We start from the raw sequence: 18,666 nt of genomic DNA on the forward strand, positions 1-18,666 counted from the left end.
ATCAAGTGCAGGATCTACCAAGGAGATGCTCTGTCCCCACTGCTGTTCTGCATAGGCCTGAACCCCCTCAGTGAGATCATTAACAAGACTGGCTACGGATACCGACTACGGAACGGAGCAGTTGTCAGCCACCTCCTGTACATGGATGACATCAAGCTGTATGCCAAGAGTGAACGAGACATCGATTCACTGATCCACACTACCAGCCTATACAGCAATGACATTGGAATGTCGTTCGGACTGGAGAAGTGTAGTCGGATGGTAACAAAGAGAGGGAAGGTAGCCTGAACTGAGGAGATCGAACTACCAGAAGGCAACATTGCAGACATAGAGGACAGTTACAAGTACCTGGGGATCCCGCAGGCAAATGGGAACCATGAAGAGGCCGCTAGAAAGGCTGCAACCACCAAGTACCTGCAGAGGGTCAGGCAAGTCCTGAGGAGTCAGCTGAATGGTAAGAACAAGATCCGGGCCATCAACACGTACGCCCTGCCCGTGATCAGGTACCCTGCTGGGGTAATAGGCTGGCCAAAGGAGGAGATAGAAGCCACTGACATAAAGACAAGAAAGCTCCTTACCATGCATGGAGGGTTTCACCCCAAGTCCAGCACCCTGAGGCTGTACGCTAAGCGGAAGGAAGGGGGCCGGGGACTGGTGAGTGTCAGCACCACAGTCCAGGATGAAACAACGAACATCCAAGAATACATTGGGAAGATGGCCCCAACTGACCGAGTGCTCAGTGAATACCTCAGGCAGCAGAAACCCAAGAAAGAGGAGGGACACGAGGAACCATCATGGAAGGACAGGCCCCTGCACGGTATGTACCACCGGCAGATAGAGGAGGTGGCTGATATCCAGAAATCCTACCAGTGGCTGGACAAAGCTGGACTGAAAGACAGCACAGAGGCACTAATCATGGCAGCACAAGAACAAGCTCTGAGTACAAGATCCATAGAGGCTGAGGTCTATCACACCAGGCAAGACCCCGGGTGCAGGCTGTGTAAAGATGCCCCAGAGACAATCCAGCACATAACAGCAGGGTGCAAGATGCTAGCAGGCAAGGCATACATGGAACGCCATAACCAAGTGGCCGGCATAGTGTACAGGAACATCTGTGCCGAGTATAACCTGGAAGTCCCGAGGTCAAAATGGGAGATGCCCCCAAGGGTGGTGGAGAATGACCGAGCTAAGATCCTGTGGGACTTCCAGATACAGACGTACAAAATGGTGGTGGCTAACCAACCGGACATAGTGGTGGTAGACAAACAGAAGAAGACGGCCGTAGTGATCGATGTAGCAGTTCCGAATGACAGCAATATCAGGAAGAAGGAACACGAGAAGCTGGAGAAATACCAAGGGCTCAGAGAAGAGCTCGAGAGGATGTGGAGGGTGAAGGTAACGGTGGTCCCCGTGGTAATCGGAGCACTAGGTGCGGTGACTCCCAAGCTAGGCGAGTGGCTCCAGCAGATCCCGGGAATAACATCGGAGATCTCTGTCCAGAAGAGCGCAGTCCTGGGAACAGCTAAGATACTGCGCAGGACCCTCAAGCTCCCAGGCCTCTGGTAGAGGACCCGAGCTTGAAGGATAAACCGCCCGCAGGGGCGTGCTGGGTGTTTTGTTTTTTTTAATATATATATGTGTGTGTGTGTGTGTATGGAGAGAGAGAGCGAGAAAGCATGCATAGTATGCAAATGGCTAACAAAAGCCATTACAATTCATCATAGGAGACAAATCAATCAACAATGGCTAATTAAAATTGTGCTGAACACAATCCAAAAGCTTTAATCCGCCCAGAGGTGGAATCACCAGCACTATGGAAAAATCCAGCACTCTCCTGGACCATGACACCTTTAGGAAACTCAGCATTAATGTCACAATATTAGACAGCTGGGTTCCTCGTACCTGACCCTTTGATCAAAACTTGACCTTTTTCAATATTAATACATCTGCTTTTGATAATGTGTGAGTGAAGGTATCAATGTGTAATTCTTAGTAAATCGGTAATCATTTTATACAAAGATTTATTTATGTATCTTTTTGGCATATCAAAGGACACTAAGTAAGAAATATCAGTCATTATCAGTCACAAAGTCTACTGACTCAATTTAATTGAATTGTCATGATGTATGTAGATTAGGTTGGACCAAAATAGATGTATTACGTGGAAAACCTGCCATCAGTCCAATTGAGTTCATCCAATGACTTATTTTTTTGAGTGTGTGTGTGTGTGTGTGTGTGTGTGTGTGTGTGTGTGTGTGTGTGTGTGTGTGTGTGTGAGAGAGAGCGAGAGAGAGAGAGAGAGAGAGAGAGAGCGAGAGTGTGTGTGTGTGAGAGAGAACGCTGTGCATGAAGTGTGATTTTATCCTGGTGAAAGCAAAACAGCAAAAGCAAGAGGAAATTCATGACGATGTTTATGTGAAGCATAGTTTGGATCTCCTTTTTCTGCTGGTTCGGTCAATATTGTTTGAAGAGAAATAAAACCTGCAGCTTCAGAATCAGCGCAAAAAAGGCGTAAACACGAAGCACGGACCCGCCGACGGATCAGAATCAGTGAACTGTCGGCTTTCAGCCCCGACCATGTCCGTGCTGTCTGGTGAGAAAGGCAACATCTCACTGATTCTGATCCGTCGGCGGGTCGAGCTTTGTGTTTACGTCTTTGTGCAGAATCGGTGTACCTCCTCTCATTTACTGTTTTAGCTGTTTGGTGGTGGTTGAAATGTAGTAATATTTATATTAAAAATCGATTCAGGATTTTAATGAAATCGATATCACGTTATCCAAGCTAGAATCGATTTTAATCGATAATCAAAACCCGCTCCTAGTACCTGTGTAATCATGCTTATGTACATCTGGATAATGACACAAACTAGTGTTTGGTGCTTCATTTTTTAATAAACTAAAAGACAGAAATCAGATTATAGGATGTGTAGTGTTGTTTATTTATATTATGGTGTTTATCATTTGTGATATTTATTACTGTGTGCATACTTTATTAGGAGAGACAAAATAAAATAAAAAAACATCTCTTTCATCGAAGAAGAAATGCACAAGTAACTATGTAGCACGTAGGTAATCCAATTCCACAACACAGTGTGATGGGGAATCAGCTGTTTTTCTGCCCATTTTATTTCGAATCTGGCGCGAACCGGTGAACCAGTCCCTGAATCAGTCACGTGGTACGGACTGCCCGCGAGGCCTCGAACGTCACTGCATACGTAATCAAAGCAAGTCTCACAAAAACGCCCCCGAGATTACCCGACACACGATTCGACGCTTCGACACACAGGACACATCACTAGTCCACACTCACAAAGGGGGAGGAGTTCTGAAGGGGTGGGACTTCAGTCGCAAAGTCCCACCCCTTCAGAACCTTTTTCCCCCAAAAGGGAAATGCTTGTGGTCTCACTGTTACTTGTTCACATTCTAAGCTGCAGCTTTCATCAGATACAAACTTTCTGCCAAAGATGAGGGATTTTCTGACAAATTTTCCCTTTAGGGCTTTCAGCATTTTTGTTACCATCGTTGGCAGTTTTACTTACAATATTTTACTTGAGCGTGATATACAATGCACGTGCAAAGATGTAGCTCTAGACTGCAGCACATACATGTTCATGCCATTTTGCATTATATTTTTCTTAATACTTTGGACAGACAAGACATTACAGAGGACCTGCAAGTATACATGTGTGTGTGAAACATGTGTGTGTGAATTTAACAATCAGGAGCAACAGAACCAGCAATGTGTCAGGACACAGTTATGTGGCGTTTTCTGGAGTCGAATTTTCAAGGCATTTTGTGTTGGTGTGCTATGGGTCGTCTCTGTGCTCGTTGATGGAGACTGGTACGTTTGCTGTGAGAGTGAAACAGAGAAATCACAGTTAGCCTGCAAAGATAAAACCAACATCACAGCTGAGGAAAATGTGATGATCAATTCTCTGAAAAACACATCAAGGGTGAGTTTTTCCTTTTGTTGTTGTTGTTTTTTCTCTCATCTGCAGCATTTAATTTTGTTTTGTGTTATTCTAACTGATCTTTGATCATTCCTTTTCAGCTTATTGGATTCTCGGTGCTCTTTGGTATTGTTTTTCTGGTGGCCCTGAAGTCCCTGTGTTGTGATTGCTGTAAATGCTATGATTGCTGTAAATGCTGTTGTAGCAGAAGAGCTGTTTATGACAGAGTGATCTTGGAACAGGAAGAAGAGGTACTGAAAGAGACTTTCAGAGAAGCTGCAAAAGAACAGTTGACCAAACGCATCTTTGAGAAAATAGATGAAGCGCAACCTGCAGCGCAACCTGCAGCGCAACCTGCAATGCAACCTGCAGCGCAACCTGCAGCGCAACCTGCAGCGCAACCTGCAATGCAACCTGCAGCGCAACCTGCAGCGCAACCTGCAGCGCAACCTGCAATGCAACCTGCAGCGCAACCTGCAGCGCAACCTGCAATGCAACCTGCAGCGCAACCTGCAGCGCAACCTGCAATGCAACCTGCACCGCAACCTGCAATGCAACCTGCAGCGCAACCTGCAGCGCAACCTGCAATGCAACCTGCACCGCAACCTGCAATGCAAAATAAAGATGAATGGATAAAAGATCTTAGAAATATCGCTGCAGAAATTATTGAAGGCTCAGAAAAACCAGTGCTTTCTAAACAACAAAAGAAACAGTGGAATGACCTACAGGAGGTTCCACAGGCACAGGGGGAGGGGGGACAAGCAAGTTGAAGATGACTGACTGTTTCTGACCTGATGAGTCTGCTGCAAAAGAAAAAAAAGAAAAAAGTGAAAATCCAAAAAAAACACAATTTGGATGTTCATGAATGGTTTGCTGAAATAAACTTAAAAATTTCAAGCTCATTGACAAAAATCTATCTTTTCCCTTTGAATGAGTTACTTTTTCTTTCCACTCCTGTACAGAGTTACATCAACTGCATCTATCTATCTGTATATATATATATATACAAATATATACACACATATATACAAATATATACAAATCCTACAAGTAAGGAGTAAGAAATGAAAGAAAGAAAGGAAAAGTATTTCTTGATACTTTTGGATCTGCCTATTTTTGTATCTACCTTACAGCCACATAGGGGTATGCTGCCATCTTGTGGCACTGCTCTAAAAAAGTATTTTTTGGTCCGTACTTTACTTTTACTGTATTTCGTTACCCTGTATTCATACATGTGTAATGAAATAAAGTTGAATCCCAATCCTAAATGTTGCAGATATTTAAATTTTAAGTTAATGAAGCAAAAATTTCAACATGGCATTATTTTCTTTATCCAAGCATGGCATGAATTTGGTTAGGCTCCTGTCTAGTATATGGAGCCAATGATGATCCTCTTTGTTTGATTTTTATGGTATTTTCTCATTTTATTTATTTTCTATATTTTTTTTTCTATTTCATTTTCATTTTATTATTCCATTAACCCTTAGCTGCCTCCATAATAAAACTCAGATTTGAACTAAACAGAATCTTTGTTATTTTGACCACACATAAGCCTTTTGATCTCCTATATTTGAAATGTCAAATGCTTGTAAAGAGTTCATGTTGGTGTCCCAACTTCTGAAAAAAAAAAAAGAAAAGCCATAAAAACAATTTTATTCTCACAACAAAAGGTACGTCACTTCCACCAGCTTTGGATGTTATCAGTCCATTCAATGGGCGTTATTTGCAGAAATAAGGCCCATAGATATGGACCAGTAGAGCCTTCTACAGAGGAGGATCACTAACAGGAGCATGGAAAGACTCTAGAATCCACTCTCGGTGGACTCTGGTGGATAAGGCAGCGTTTACAGGTAAGGCCTTTTAAATGGTCAGCATTTATAGAGTGAGGATAAAAAGTCAGCAAGTGTCATCAATGTTAATGGCAGCTTCAGGTGGGTTTTGATTAAGCTTTTCACTGTAGTCTTCGCGTCTTCTCCAGCGGCTTCTGGAATACCAGAAAATACTGTACAAGATTGTCACGCATGCCACAAGCTTGTAGATCAATAACTGTCTCTTTTATTTTTTTTATTTTCTCTATTTAGCTGGGTAACATTGTCTGTGACACATTTCACTGACTCCCTTAGCGTGGCATTTTCAGCAGCGAGCGTTTCCACCTGCTGCTGGCTGTACTCCAGGGATTCTCGCAAGGATTTAAATTCCCGGTGAAGAATCTCCACCAAGGACAGCTTTGCATCGAAACTGGACAATCGTTTGTCGATTGACTCCAGTATGTCGGCAATATCTTTACCGGCTGGCGATGTTGTGCCGGGAGAATCTGCCGGGCGACATCTTTTGGATGACGGCATCTCAGATTTGGCCGGGGAAGATGCACTCTGAGCCTTCTTCATTACGAGATCCTGGAAGCACTGATCAATGTGTCAGGGTCCTGGGTCTGAGTGACCCTGGACCCTGAGCAGTTATGGACTTGTCTTGTATTGCATGTATATTTGGTGTTGCTGTCCCTCTTCTCCCTGTTTGCGGATGTGTGTATGTGTTTCTGCAGGCGCCTTCAGGCCTGGTGGGTGTGGCTCTGCTGGCGGACTGGCCACACCCGAAGCTCCTGCCACACACCTGCTGTCATTCAGGGCTCGTGGGGGAACTATTTAGGAGAGTGTTGGAGCTCCCACCGGCGCGGGATCATTACGTTAGACTCCCAAGTCAGTGTGTGTGTTTAGGAAGTGCAGACCGTGTGTGTGTGCCCGCGGGGGTCAGTGTTTAACGGCCGCCTCTATTGTTTTCCTACAGGAGGAACGTGGAGAGGAAGGGCAGCACGCACAGGGTGTGCAGAAACTCTACAGCGGGGAGCACGAACACAGACGTCTGAGTGGGAGACACTCACGGGAGTCTTGGGGAGCAACAGGGATGAATGGTGCATTTATTGTTAACTTCACTTTAAATAAATCTGTCTTTATTCAGAGCTCCGCGGCTGGGTCCTCCTTTCCCTGACACCTGAGCTACAGGGGTGGCTGTAGCTCAGGTGTCAGAGCAGGTCAGCCACTAATCAGAAGGTGGTTCGATCCCAGGGTGCCTCCTGGCTGCATGCCAAATATCCTTGGGCAAGATACTAACCCCATGTTGCCTACTGGTGATGGTCAGAGGTGGCCAGTGCACCACCGAGCCAGTCCATCCTGGACTTTCTGCTTTCTACCCTCCACTTCCACTCTCCTACTCAGGCTGCTCACTGGCCCGGGCAGCCGGTGGATTCACAGCCTGACACGCCGGCCCCGACGTCTACACGCCGCCTGCGCTCCTCATCACAGCCGGATTCCTGGACATCTCAAGAGCCGGCTGGGGTGAGTAATAAGGACAATTTTTCGTTTTCCTCACCATCTTTGTCTGTGTCTGCAGTGGATGATAACGCTGCTTTTAACCAGCCGTTAACGCAGGCAGCGTTACCTCAGTCAGAGGTCTCCACACCACTCGCGGCTTCACCATCTGCCGTGGCTGTATCACCGTTCTCTCATCTGCCTGCAGCCGCCATTCTGCCATCATCTTCACCACCTGCTACGTCGCTACCCGGACCTGCTCAGCCTGGAGCTCAGCGAGCCGAGGCCAGAGCCTCCGCCGGAGGTGGAGCTCAGCGAGCCGGAGCAGGAGCTCAGCGAGCGGGAGGAGCCTGCACCGCCACCAGAGGAGCTCAGCGAGCAGGAGGAGTCCGCGCTGCCCGCGCAAGACCTCGGAGAGCTGGAGGGGCCAGCACGTCTGCGACCCGCCCGGCCAGCACGTCCACGAACGGCACGTCCGCAACCAGCACATCGTAGATCAGGTGCCACATCTCGTGGTCGCTCGTCGGAGCTACGCCGCAGGCCGCTGGAGGAGCAGCGCCGCCACTGGACCCGGGGCAGGCCGCCGGAGATGCAGCGCCGCCACCGCCACTGGACCCGGGGCACACTGTAAAATCTAATTAGTTCACAGAACTCAAAACTATGTAAACTCGTTGCCTCAAAAAAAATAAGTAAAGCTTACTTAAGATGACTGTTAGGACAACTTATTCATTGCAAGTCTGCAGTATTAAGAATAACTTGATATTTCCAACTGTACAATACTAATTGTTTACCTACTGACAAACATTTCAAGTTCAACTAAATAAAAAAAACAATTTGTGGTAATCTGAATATGATTAAAAATAATTAACTACACTTTTTGTAATGATGTTAAAATCAGCCCAACTTTTATTTTCAAACACAACATAAGTTGTGTATGTTTGGACTGAGGGGGGGGGCAAGTACAGGCCATTTCACTGCAGGGCAACCTGCATGTAAATGGCCTGTATTTGTATACCGCTTTACTAGTCCCTAAAGACCACAAAGCGCTTTACACATCCAGGCTATGTCCACACAAACCGGGTATTTTTGAAAACGCAGATTTTTCTATGCGTTTGCACCTTTCATCCACACGTAAACGGCGTTTTTGGTCACTGAAAATGGAGATTTTTAAAAACTCCAGCCAGGGTGGATATTTTTAAAAACTCAGATTTTGCATTTACGTGTGGACAGAAAAATGGAGAAAACGCGGAAAACGCAGTGTCAAAGGTGTGCGCATTTTTTGACGTCACACTGCGCCACGTTATTGTTTCGGTGAAATGAATTTCTAGAATACTGTTACTGTTAATTCTACTCTCTGCAGTGTTTAAATGCTTACATATACACACAGTTACTGTCCCTCCACACATACGACTCGGTTCTGCTTCTATGCCCCAGCTTTGTTTACTTTTTCCCACCGAGGCTTCTAGACTTCTGATTGGCCAACATTTTTGCACAGTTAGGAATATATCACCACCTGTTGCTTTGGCATGTTCATAGCAGCATTTTCCTTCATTTCTGCCTTTACGTGTGGACGGGATTATTTTTTAAAATGAAAACGGAAAATCTCCGTTTTCAAAAATACCCGTGTACGTGTGGACGTAGCTCCAGTCATCCACACATTCACACACACATTCACACACTGGTGATGGCAAGCTACATTGTAGCCACAGCCACCCTGGGGCGCGCTGACAGAGGCGAGTAAAGCCTTGATTGATTGATTGATTGATTGATTGATTGATAGATATAGGACCACACATGCTTTTTTCCCCAATCGTTGCTCATTTGCCTTCTGCGAGTGCCGTATTGAGCACTAATGTACTTTCTTCAAGATAACCAGGCAGTTTTGATTAAACTGCACGGCAGTCACAGGTAGGCCGTATGTTTGTCCTCCTATCCATTTTCTAGATTTAAGCAGTATAGTAGCTTATTCGTGGTCCTGTCTGTGGAGTGGCCATTTTTTTAATTCCAACTGTTGTGGAGAGGGCAGCAGCACTACTACAGTTCCAAAAGTTCTAAGATCTAAGTTCTAAAAGTTATACTAGGGCTGGGTCTCTGTTTTTTTATTTTTTTATTTATTCAATTTGATTCGAATCGGGAAAATTTGCCTCAGGCAGTCAGAAATATTATAATTCTGATCACTTATCAGCAGAGATGGGCAGTAACGCGTTACTGTAATCTGATTACTTTTTTCAGGTAACGAGTAAAGTAAGGGATTACTATTGCAAAAACGGTAATTAGATTACCGTTACTTTCCCGTAGGAACGCTGCGTTACTGCGTTACTAAAACCGTGATTTTTTAGCAAAAATGTCTCATGACAGTGACGTAAGCGAGGGCAACGTTTGTGACAACAGCTGTGTGCAGATCAACAATGGATCATATATCGATTGTGGGAGAGAGTATGAGCGTGCAGCGTTTAAAGCGTGGAAGTACTGACCTTACTTTGAGTTTGATTCCATAAAAAGTGACAAAAACATTAGTGTCCGTTGTGCGTGGGAAGAAAACTTCTTTTTACAGCGAAAAAAACCCCTAAACTTCCAAGCAAGCACCGAATAGCTACGACGTAATGGGAAACTCACAGAGAAACTCGCGGATTCTTCCACTGACCGCGGCACACCTGCACCAGGGTAAACCTCCGCCTGCCCCACTCCTGCTTTACAGGTGAAAATAGAGCAACAGGACCGCTGAGTCTTTGATTTTATTTATTTTCTGCTGTGTTTTACTTGCATCTATTTGAAAGACTGAGTGTAAACACAAAAAATATTTTAATTTATGTGCTGGAATGTGCAGACAATAGGTTTAAATTAGGGCTGGGTATCGTCACTGATTTCTAGAATCGATTCAATTCCGATTCACAAGGTCCCGAATCAATTCGATCCACGATTCGATTTAATTCGATTCGATTCGATTTGAATCTGGGAAATTTTGACAGTCAGAAATATTATAATTCAGATCAGTACATTTACATATTTTTGTATCTATTAAAAGGAAGCTGACACACGCAAGACTTTATCACAGGTGTGAGCATCACAGCAGATGCCTTTGTGTCAAAGTAGCTGAAGATAAAACACAGAAAAACATGAAGGTGATTTTCCTGGCCTGGGATTTTATAAAAATAATCTGCAGTACATCAAAAACGAAAGAAAACCATTAATCAACACATGAACATCACCTCTGAAGTTACAGCGGTTTTATTAGAGACACGGCTAAGCGTTTTGCATTTTGCTTAATTTTAAAAAGTTTAAATTTGTTCAGTATTGAACGGCAGAAATTAGGTTTACTTTTCGGAAGAATGTAAAAGGGAAAAAAACCGTCGGCCGACAGCGCTGTAAACAACGGTAGACTTGTGCGTAACAAGCAAGCGAATAATGCAGAAAAGAGAGAGAGAGCTGTGCATGAAGTGTGATTTTTATCCTGAAAAGTCAGCAAAAGTCAGAGGGAATTCATGACGATGTTTATGTGAAGCGTAGTTTGGATCTTCTTTTGCTGCTGGTTCGGTCAATATTGTTTGGAGAGAGATAAAACTAACAGTCGTATGATCAGTGCAAAAAGGGCATAAACACACAGCGCAGACCCGCGGATCAGAATCAGCGAGCTGTCGGCTTTCAGCCCCGACCGTCAGCTGAGAAAGGCAACATCTCACTGATTCTGATCCGCGGGTCCGTGCTGTGTGTTTAAGTCTTTGTGCAGAAGCCGTGTTCCTGCTCTCATTTACTGTCTTAACTGTTTGGTGGTTGTTGAAATTTTGTGATCTTTCACCTGAGATTCTGGCATTTCGGGCAAAATAAATTTATATTAAAAAATCGATTCAGGATTTTAATGAATCAATTTTACGTTATCCAAGCCAGAATCGATTTTAATCGATAAATCGATTATAAAAACCCACCCCTATTTTAAATGTTAAACAAATTTCTTCCAGTCAGAGAATGTTGCATATAATTTAATTTTTGCTTGATCCATAAAGTTAAAAGGTTAAAACTAATAAAAATGTTTTAAAAAGAGACTTTTGGATTTGATTACATTTTGTATGATGGATTATGCAGAAAAAGTAGAATTGGGCTGAAAGATCTATCGCTCTATCACCTATTCAGGTTGTAAATCGTGTTTTTAAAAAGTAACTAAGTAACTAAGTAATTAATTACTTTTGAAAATAAGTAATCAGTAGAGTAACGGGATTACTTTTTTGAGGAAGTAATCGGTAATTAGTTACTGATTACTTTTTTCAAGTAACTTGACCAACACTGCTTATCAGTACATATCCATATTTATAGCAATAAAAAGAAAGCTGATACTTGTGAGACTTCATCAGAGGTGTGAGCATCACAGCACATGCCTTTGTGCCTTTATTGTCCATTGATTAAAGATCCCTGATCAATGGCCATGAGTGCCATTCAGAGAAATTTGGTTGAATGGCTGCAATCATAGCATTGTAACATAGAGAAAGATGTACCCTTAGGTCCCCTCAGGGAAACCAAATAACCTCTGGCGAAGCGGATGGCACAACACAGAAGAGCTACCTCATCAGGCCAGTGGACACTCTTTCAATGATGAGGATGTAACATCCTGGACAGGGAGGAACGCTGGTTTGAGTCAAGGAGGCCATTTATGTGAAAAGGGAAAGACCATCTCTGAACTGATTGCAGCCATTCCCCAACTCTCTGTGAATGGTACTCATGGCCATTTATCAATGGTCTTGATCAATGATCTTTCATTAATGGTCTTTGATCAGTGGTTATTGATCAATGGTCATGACAATTTGCATATTAATCATCAAGGAGCTGACCTCACAGCCCATTGTTCATTCAGTGGTGCTAGTTTCAGTTATTGTGCAAATGTTTATAAGATTGGGGAAACCTGCAGTCAGCTGAGACTGAAGAAGTTACTTATACATGGCGCAGATTTTTGGGGGGTTTAAAAGCCACCGAGACGCGGTGTTTAGAAAAAATGCGTCTCAACTATCCCGATACTCCTGCCCCATAAGGGATCACTAAGGGTTTTGTTTAGTCAGCAGTTGTCCTTCTCTCCTGGGTCGGCTGGAGCTTTCTTTAGGTCCAGCTGGGATAACCACATTTACTCAGGGCCATGATGCCACAGTTATGCTTCACAGTACGAGAAACACACATGGAGAATTAGACTAAGACACACAACTTGCCATGGGAAGACAATAGCGTATACAGCAGACAAAGCCAAGAGACAGAGAGCGAGGGGGGGAACAACAGTGGCTGACACAAACAAAGAAAACAAACATGAGACTGAGGACTAAGTTAGACAATAACTAGGAACTAGAACTTAAGTTACAAAACTCAGAGGCAGCGAACATCAGAATCTCATTATTTTGCAAAAAATCACAACAAGCTTAACAAACTCAAAAATGATGATGACCCAGGACCATGACAGACGTGGGAAGTAAGTAGCAGCTAATGAATAATGTCTGCTGTTCAGCAGACACTTTTGTTTCATCAGATGCCCCTTAAAACACAAGTTGACAGTTTCCTGGCAGTTTCAAGTGTAATGTAGTGACTTGAACAGATCACAGGGTGTCACTCTTGACCTGCGTATACACTGTAAATTCGAGCAATTTGGGGCATTTGTCCCCACAGGACATGGTAGTTTCTCATTTGCGTGGGCGCCATCTTGACTCAGTGTGATTGCTTTGTAAGAAGGTAAGTACTGTTAGTGGCATCCCCCATGAGTTTCGTTTAAAATAAGTATTATACTTTGTAAAATGTCCAGTCAAATTATGTATACATTGAGTGTATTCAGATGTTCATGTACTGTCTGATGAGAGTGTGAGGAGTTTGTAGTTTTATGTTTTGTTTGGAAAGATCTGCTGCGATTTTGTGCTGTTTCCTGTGTTAACAGAGCGCTCATTCATGCACAGTAATACAAGACAAAGCATTAGCGCTTCAGCTATGGTTTGCTAGCAGTCTTTTTATGTTCATTTTGTCTCACACGTGCACCAGGACCCAGAGATTGTTGTAAACGTTCCTTAATTACATGATTATATTTCGAACAATTTGCTTTTTTGTTGCACTTAACTATATTTTAATTTTTAAGCAAAGTGTTTACTGTAATTGCTTTGCAAGGGCCAGCAGCAGAGATGAAGTGGTGTATACCCTGGTGTCTAAATAAATGGTGCAATGGTGCAATCCCAGCCACAAACTGAAAGCTTGTGTCTGACTGGTCTCTGTGCTGCACACACCAATCCAACACAAAGCAACACAACGCAGAGTTTGGAGCGCAGGAAGGCTGCTGCACTGGTAGGGTTACACAAGGTATTAGAGTTTCACTCAATGTTGTTAAACTGTTTTAAACCCTGATCTCTGCCTCACTACAGTTATGCCTCAGCCTATTGTCCTTATGGTGTAAAGAGTTTACATACTTTGTTGAAAATCCGCTGGAAAGATGCATTTTATTTATCTAAAGCCTAATTGCCCAGACAACTAAAAAACATATGTAATGTAAATAGAGGCCACTGGAGGTCACTGCTGTATCACTTTTTCTCTGTAACCTCTTGTTAGGTTGATATTCCAGTTATTTTCCTACAGTAGTTCTGTTCAGGCATTTCTTTCTTTCTTTTTAATTTTCTTTTCCTTTTTTGCTTCTACATCTACATGATGATAACCTTTGCTTAAGTTCACAGTGATTTCCTGGAGGACATTTTACCATATTTGTTGTATCAGTGGTGGATGTTCATGTTCAAGTTTAAAGCCTCACTATATAAGCAATGCTTGTGAGTCAAAGCTCAAGAGATCCTAATATGGTCATCTCAGGTGAGCACAGACTCCCCACCCATCTGCTTGTTGTTGTGAATGGTAGGCAATCAGAAGAAAGTTAATTTAAAGGAAACTTGGTCTTAAGGAAGGAGGAGTTAAAACAGCTTGTTTTACACAGAGGATGAACTGAGGGGCTGCACCAAGGCCCGATTTAATATTAATAAAGATCATTCTTCTTAAACTGTGTATCATGCTAGAATAAAAATATTGAGGTGGAAATGAACATTATAGAATCGTTTAAAGCTATAATATGTAATGTTGTTGATTAAACATAGTCTTCACAAAATTATATAATTTACATAATTTCCTCTCAAATTAGTAAAGTATTATGATTCTAAAAATTTATAGCCAAGTATGGTCTGCCCATATAATCCCACCCTGTACAGAGTCAGTGAAGTGTACAGTCAAAACCAACTTTACTGTCAGTTCTGTTCAAATAATTCATAGGATCAAAATGTGTGCAATCAAAGAGATGAGTTGTGAAAAACAGAAAACTGTTAAAGGATAACAATATGAGGTTCAGATAATGTTCTGGAGTATGCAGGGATTATTAAATCATATACACGTTATTGCAGTCTAATACGATCTGCCTCAACAGTAAAAACAGTAACCTGCTTTCAATCATATCGTAGAATAAGCAACCAACAACTGGAGAGCAGAAAGGTCAGGGCTCGCTTTCATCCTACCACATTCTGCTGCACTTACATCCTTACATATCCTCATACACCATCTACAGTCTGCACTCACAGTATTCTCTCGCTGGACCTCCTGCATCAGGTGACGGCCGTGTCGCCCCAACAACCTGGGGTTGTGCAGCAGGCATCATGCATGTTAGCTGCTGGATGGTTTCTATACTGTAGCGCTATCTAGTGGTCATAGTCATATCATGATATCCATGTGCTGTAGAGATTAAAGATCACAAGGGATAGAAGTCACTACAAAATAATCACAACTCCTTCTAAAGTAAGATATTTTACTTATTGTACCTTTAATTGAAAGTACCACCCTGGTTTCAGATAACACTGGTTCATTTTAACTCCTGAATATAAGAGACAATACTTACATTACCAGATAATCAATATTCTAAAAATACAAAATTTTCTTTTCTCCTATTACTTCCGGTCTAATCAGCTGCTCTTTCTATTTTCTGCATCCTTTCTGTCTCTCTTTTGTTTCTTCTCTCCATCTTCTCCCCGTGTCCCATTATAACACAGATGACAGTATGAGCGCTCCCTGTGTCATTAAGGGAAAGAATTAAAGTATTTTACTTGTGAGCTGAATTGCTTTCCAGCGCTGTGCTGAATTACCATAGAAACTAATGAAACAACTTCACAGGGAGCCGCTGAAGTCAGGAGCGCTGTAGTGCACTCAGACTCCCCTGTCTGAGTCATTCAGTCATTTTTGCCTTTATTGTTCATAAGGGAAATTTGGTTTGCAGACAGGCTTTGGAGGAAAACGCACAGCAGCTAATCGCACAGCATACAGAACATCAGCGAGGTAAACGACGGTGGATAAGAGCAGACGGGGAGAGCAGAGCAATAAGAAGCCACTGATGAAACAGAGAGCCGTTAGAGAGACCTGCGAGGCGGCATCATTGCATGTACAAATGAAGGCGAGTGATTGCAGCGGGACAAACAAGCCCGGAAGTCTTTTACCAAACAACACGCATGTTTTCAGTCTTTACAGAGGAAAGTCTCTGAGGTGAATCTGATCTGAGCTTTTAGGCTATACAAATAAACTTGACCTCTGACCTGCACTCATGCAGGCTGAGACGTATGATGTGGAGACAGGACTGATGAGGACCAACGTGAAAAGAGCTAAAGGGAAACCAAAAATCCAGCATCTCCTGAGATTCTTGCAGGAAGGGATGGAATGAACTCGTATTTGAGTTGTTTGTTTAATATTTCTCTTCTTGGCATCTTATCAAATGAACGCTGGCTTAGTTTAACGTCAGCATAACAGGAAAAACCTGAAAAACCACCCGTTACTCTGACTTCAGAGTAAAAATGCTTATTAAAGGTGGCCTCTGCAGACCTGTTACCTTTCTTGTTGTGTACAAAACAAATCTTCACTGTAGTACAATACAAAGCAACATGTTAGAGTACTCAGATTACTTTTTTGTTATAAACAGTAGCAAAATCATTAGTGTTCAAAAAATGTGATGTTTTGTTACTTTTATAAATAAAAGGAAATCCCGTCTGTATGCAGCAGTGTTCGTCAGGAGCTTCAGTGGACCAAGAACAATGCAAGTTTTTTTACACCAGTGAGGCAAACACTACTTCACTATTGAGCTATACTGGACCACCTTGGAAACATGGAAGCAGTGACTGGGGAGCTCAGTATCTCTGCACAGACTGCTACCCTGTGGCCAAGACCCAGACAGACCCACTAGAAAACCAATGAACAGACGGATGAACGTGGCCTTAGAAAACAATTGTCAGGTCAATAAACTAATACAGATGTAACACATGACTATTGGTTGACATGAAAACTCAAAACTGTAGCTCCACAGTGCCAAATGAGGCTGGCTCCAAAAGCATGCCAGTCCCCATCGACTGTGTTAAAATATCCAAGTTTACAGCATCACAAAGCATATTTACCACGTGGTACACAAAAGTTTTTCCCCTCTATGTCTCTTCCATCTTTGGACTATTTCCTCCTTCGTAATATTTCAGAGTGATATGATTTTTAAAAAAAAATTATTAGTCCATCTGGATAATTGAGTTAGGGGCACAACTGTTTTTCGGTGTTTGACGCAGGTAGCTAGTGTTGATCGGTTTATGTTAGGCCTCATCCACTAGTTCATGTTGTTAAACCTTTTCTACTGTTGGAGCATTTTTGAGTATTTTTGATGAACTGAATAATAGTTTATGGTTTTTCAGGGTGATAGAAACCACAAAAGAAGTTTGTGCATCTGGTTTGATGAGCAAAATTTTAGTATTTCAATGCATTAACTAATAAATATGTGTGTACGTACCTAGCACCCATACAGTTTAAAGCACCTGGAAGCGGCTGTTATGATTTGGCCCTATAAAAATAAAACTGACATGAATATATGAATTCAGCCAGCTCATAAAGCTAACTAACATTAGCTGATAAATTAGCATCACATACATATAAGGTTGCTAATGGCTCCAAGAAGCATAGCAGCAGTCAGAACTCTAATGTAAAAAATTCATAAAGTAGTCCAAAACCACTGGGTGGCATCATGGTTACTACTTTTTAAGGCTACTTCCTATAATACAGCAAAGATTCAGTCTAAAAAGGTGGAGCCATGGAAAGTGACACATATTATTTTAAAGTAGGAAGCTGTTAAAAAAGGAAAATAAGAATATAGAAAGACGGACGGAACAAAGTTCCTTTTATAGACACTTGAGGCTACAAAAGCAAGTCAGTGCCACAGACTCCCATGGTAAAATCTCCAGCTTTACAACTGATGATATGATACTCATGATGTGGATGTTATTCAGGCTTGAAGTCAGCTGTGTGTCAGCTGACATGGGCAGAATCCTGCTAGGTTTTCCCTCTACTAATCTGAGTCGCTGAACTGGACCTCTCTGTGTGGTACAGCAACACAGAGCACTATTCATCAGACATGGAGGTTTGTGAAGTGATCAAGTTTGGGAGTGACTGAGATGGACAGCCCAGGTTGGAACGTTTGGAGTGCAAGAGGCAAGACTGGGAATGATTTAGCCACATCAGAAGAAACATAATGGATATTCTGGGAAAAGTGTGTCGAAACCTTAGCTGCTAAAGAGGACGACAAAAAAGGTTACCGGATATATGAGAGAGGGCATGATGTGTACAGGGTGAGATGGGGGCAGATTATCCATTTTGGAGACGTCTAAAGGGAGCTGAAGAAGAAGGCCTGGGCACCCGTACAGCTTCCTAATCGAGTTGCTAGCTGATAACAGCACTGCGCCCTCTTGCCCAAATATGGTTACTTCTGGTTCCCAAAGATGATTCCAGACTAAACACCAACACCAAGGCTTAAAAATGCAGAACCAAAACCAGTGAATGATATCATAGTAGTTGCATAGCTAGCATATGCTGGCGGGCAAAGTGCCACAACCAGCTAAAATATGATTAGATATTTAGTTTAAATGCAACATTTGTTTGAGAAACTACAGCAACACATTTCATCAAGTCTGATTATCACTATTATAATTTCATGTTGTACAGGCCTTCCTGTTGTGACTTTGTTTCACTTTCCATTTTGTATTTGCTTCACACGATGACCACAAAAAATCGTTTGATTGTGAAGTCGTTTTGTTTTTGTCTTTTTTTAATTGACAGTAAACAGCAGACCGCAGCAGCTAACAGCAAACACGGCCATCAGCTTTTCAAATTAGCTTTTTAGCTGCACATAAATGGCACCTCAGCTCTGAAAAATAACCTACAGCCACACCGCCACATAACCGTCTCCTGATATGAGAGTCGTGAACAGCAGAGTCTGTTTCTGTTCATTTTATTTCTGTGGTGAGTGCTAATAAAGTTAGCGGGGTTAGCCTTCCCGGCTGTGTCCCAATAGGTTTTAATCCTGGTGCTGCTCATCTGACAGCTGGAGAGAAAAAAGATGTGGAAAATCAGTTTGTACA

General features: G+C 42.6%; 1 protein-coding gene across 1 annotated transcript; it reads left to right on the plus strand.

Moving 5' to 3' along the window:
- Positions 1-3,426: 3,426 nt before the first annotated feature.
- LOC146685206 (uncharacterized) lies at positions 3,427-4,586 on the plus strand. Its single transcript, XM_085442990.1, has 3 exons — positions 3,427-3,953; positions 4,052-4,306; positions 4,371-4,586. Exons 1-3 carry the CDS (start codon positions 3,465-3,467, stop codon positions 4,584-4,586), a joined length of 960 nt encoding a protein of 319 aa, XP_085299116.1. The 5' UTR covers positions 3,427-3,464.
- The last annotated feature ends 14,080 nt before the right edge of the window (positions 4,587-18,666 follow it).

Source organism: Copadichromis virginalis, linkage group LG20 (genome assembly GCF_057382275.1).
Source record: "Copadichromis virginalis isolate Kocher_CV1m ecotype Utaka linkage group LG20, C_Virginalis_male_GT1.1, whole genome shotgun sequence".
NCBI lineage: Eukaryota > Metazoa > Chordata > Actinopteri > Cichliformes > Cichlidae > Copadichromis > Copadichromis virginalis.

Excerpts from the sequence above, each read along its gene's own strand:
- LOC146685206 (XM_085442990.1), top strand. The coding sequence starts at position 3,465 with ATGAGGGATTTTCTGACAAATTTTCCCTTTAGGGCTTTCAGCATTTTT. Across the intron at positions 3,954-4,051 it reads CTCTGAAAAACACATCAAGG|CTTATTGGATTCTCGGTGCT; the intron begins GTGAGTTTTTCC and ends ATTCCTTTTCAG. Across the intron at positions 4,307-4,370 it reads CGCAACCTGCAGCGCAACCT|CGCAACCTGCAGCGCAACCT; the intron begins GCAATGCAACCT and ends TGCAACCTGCAG.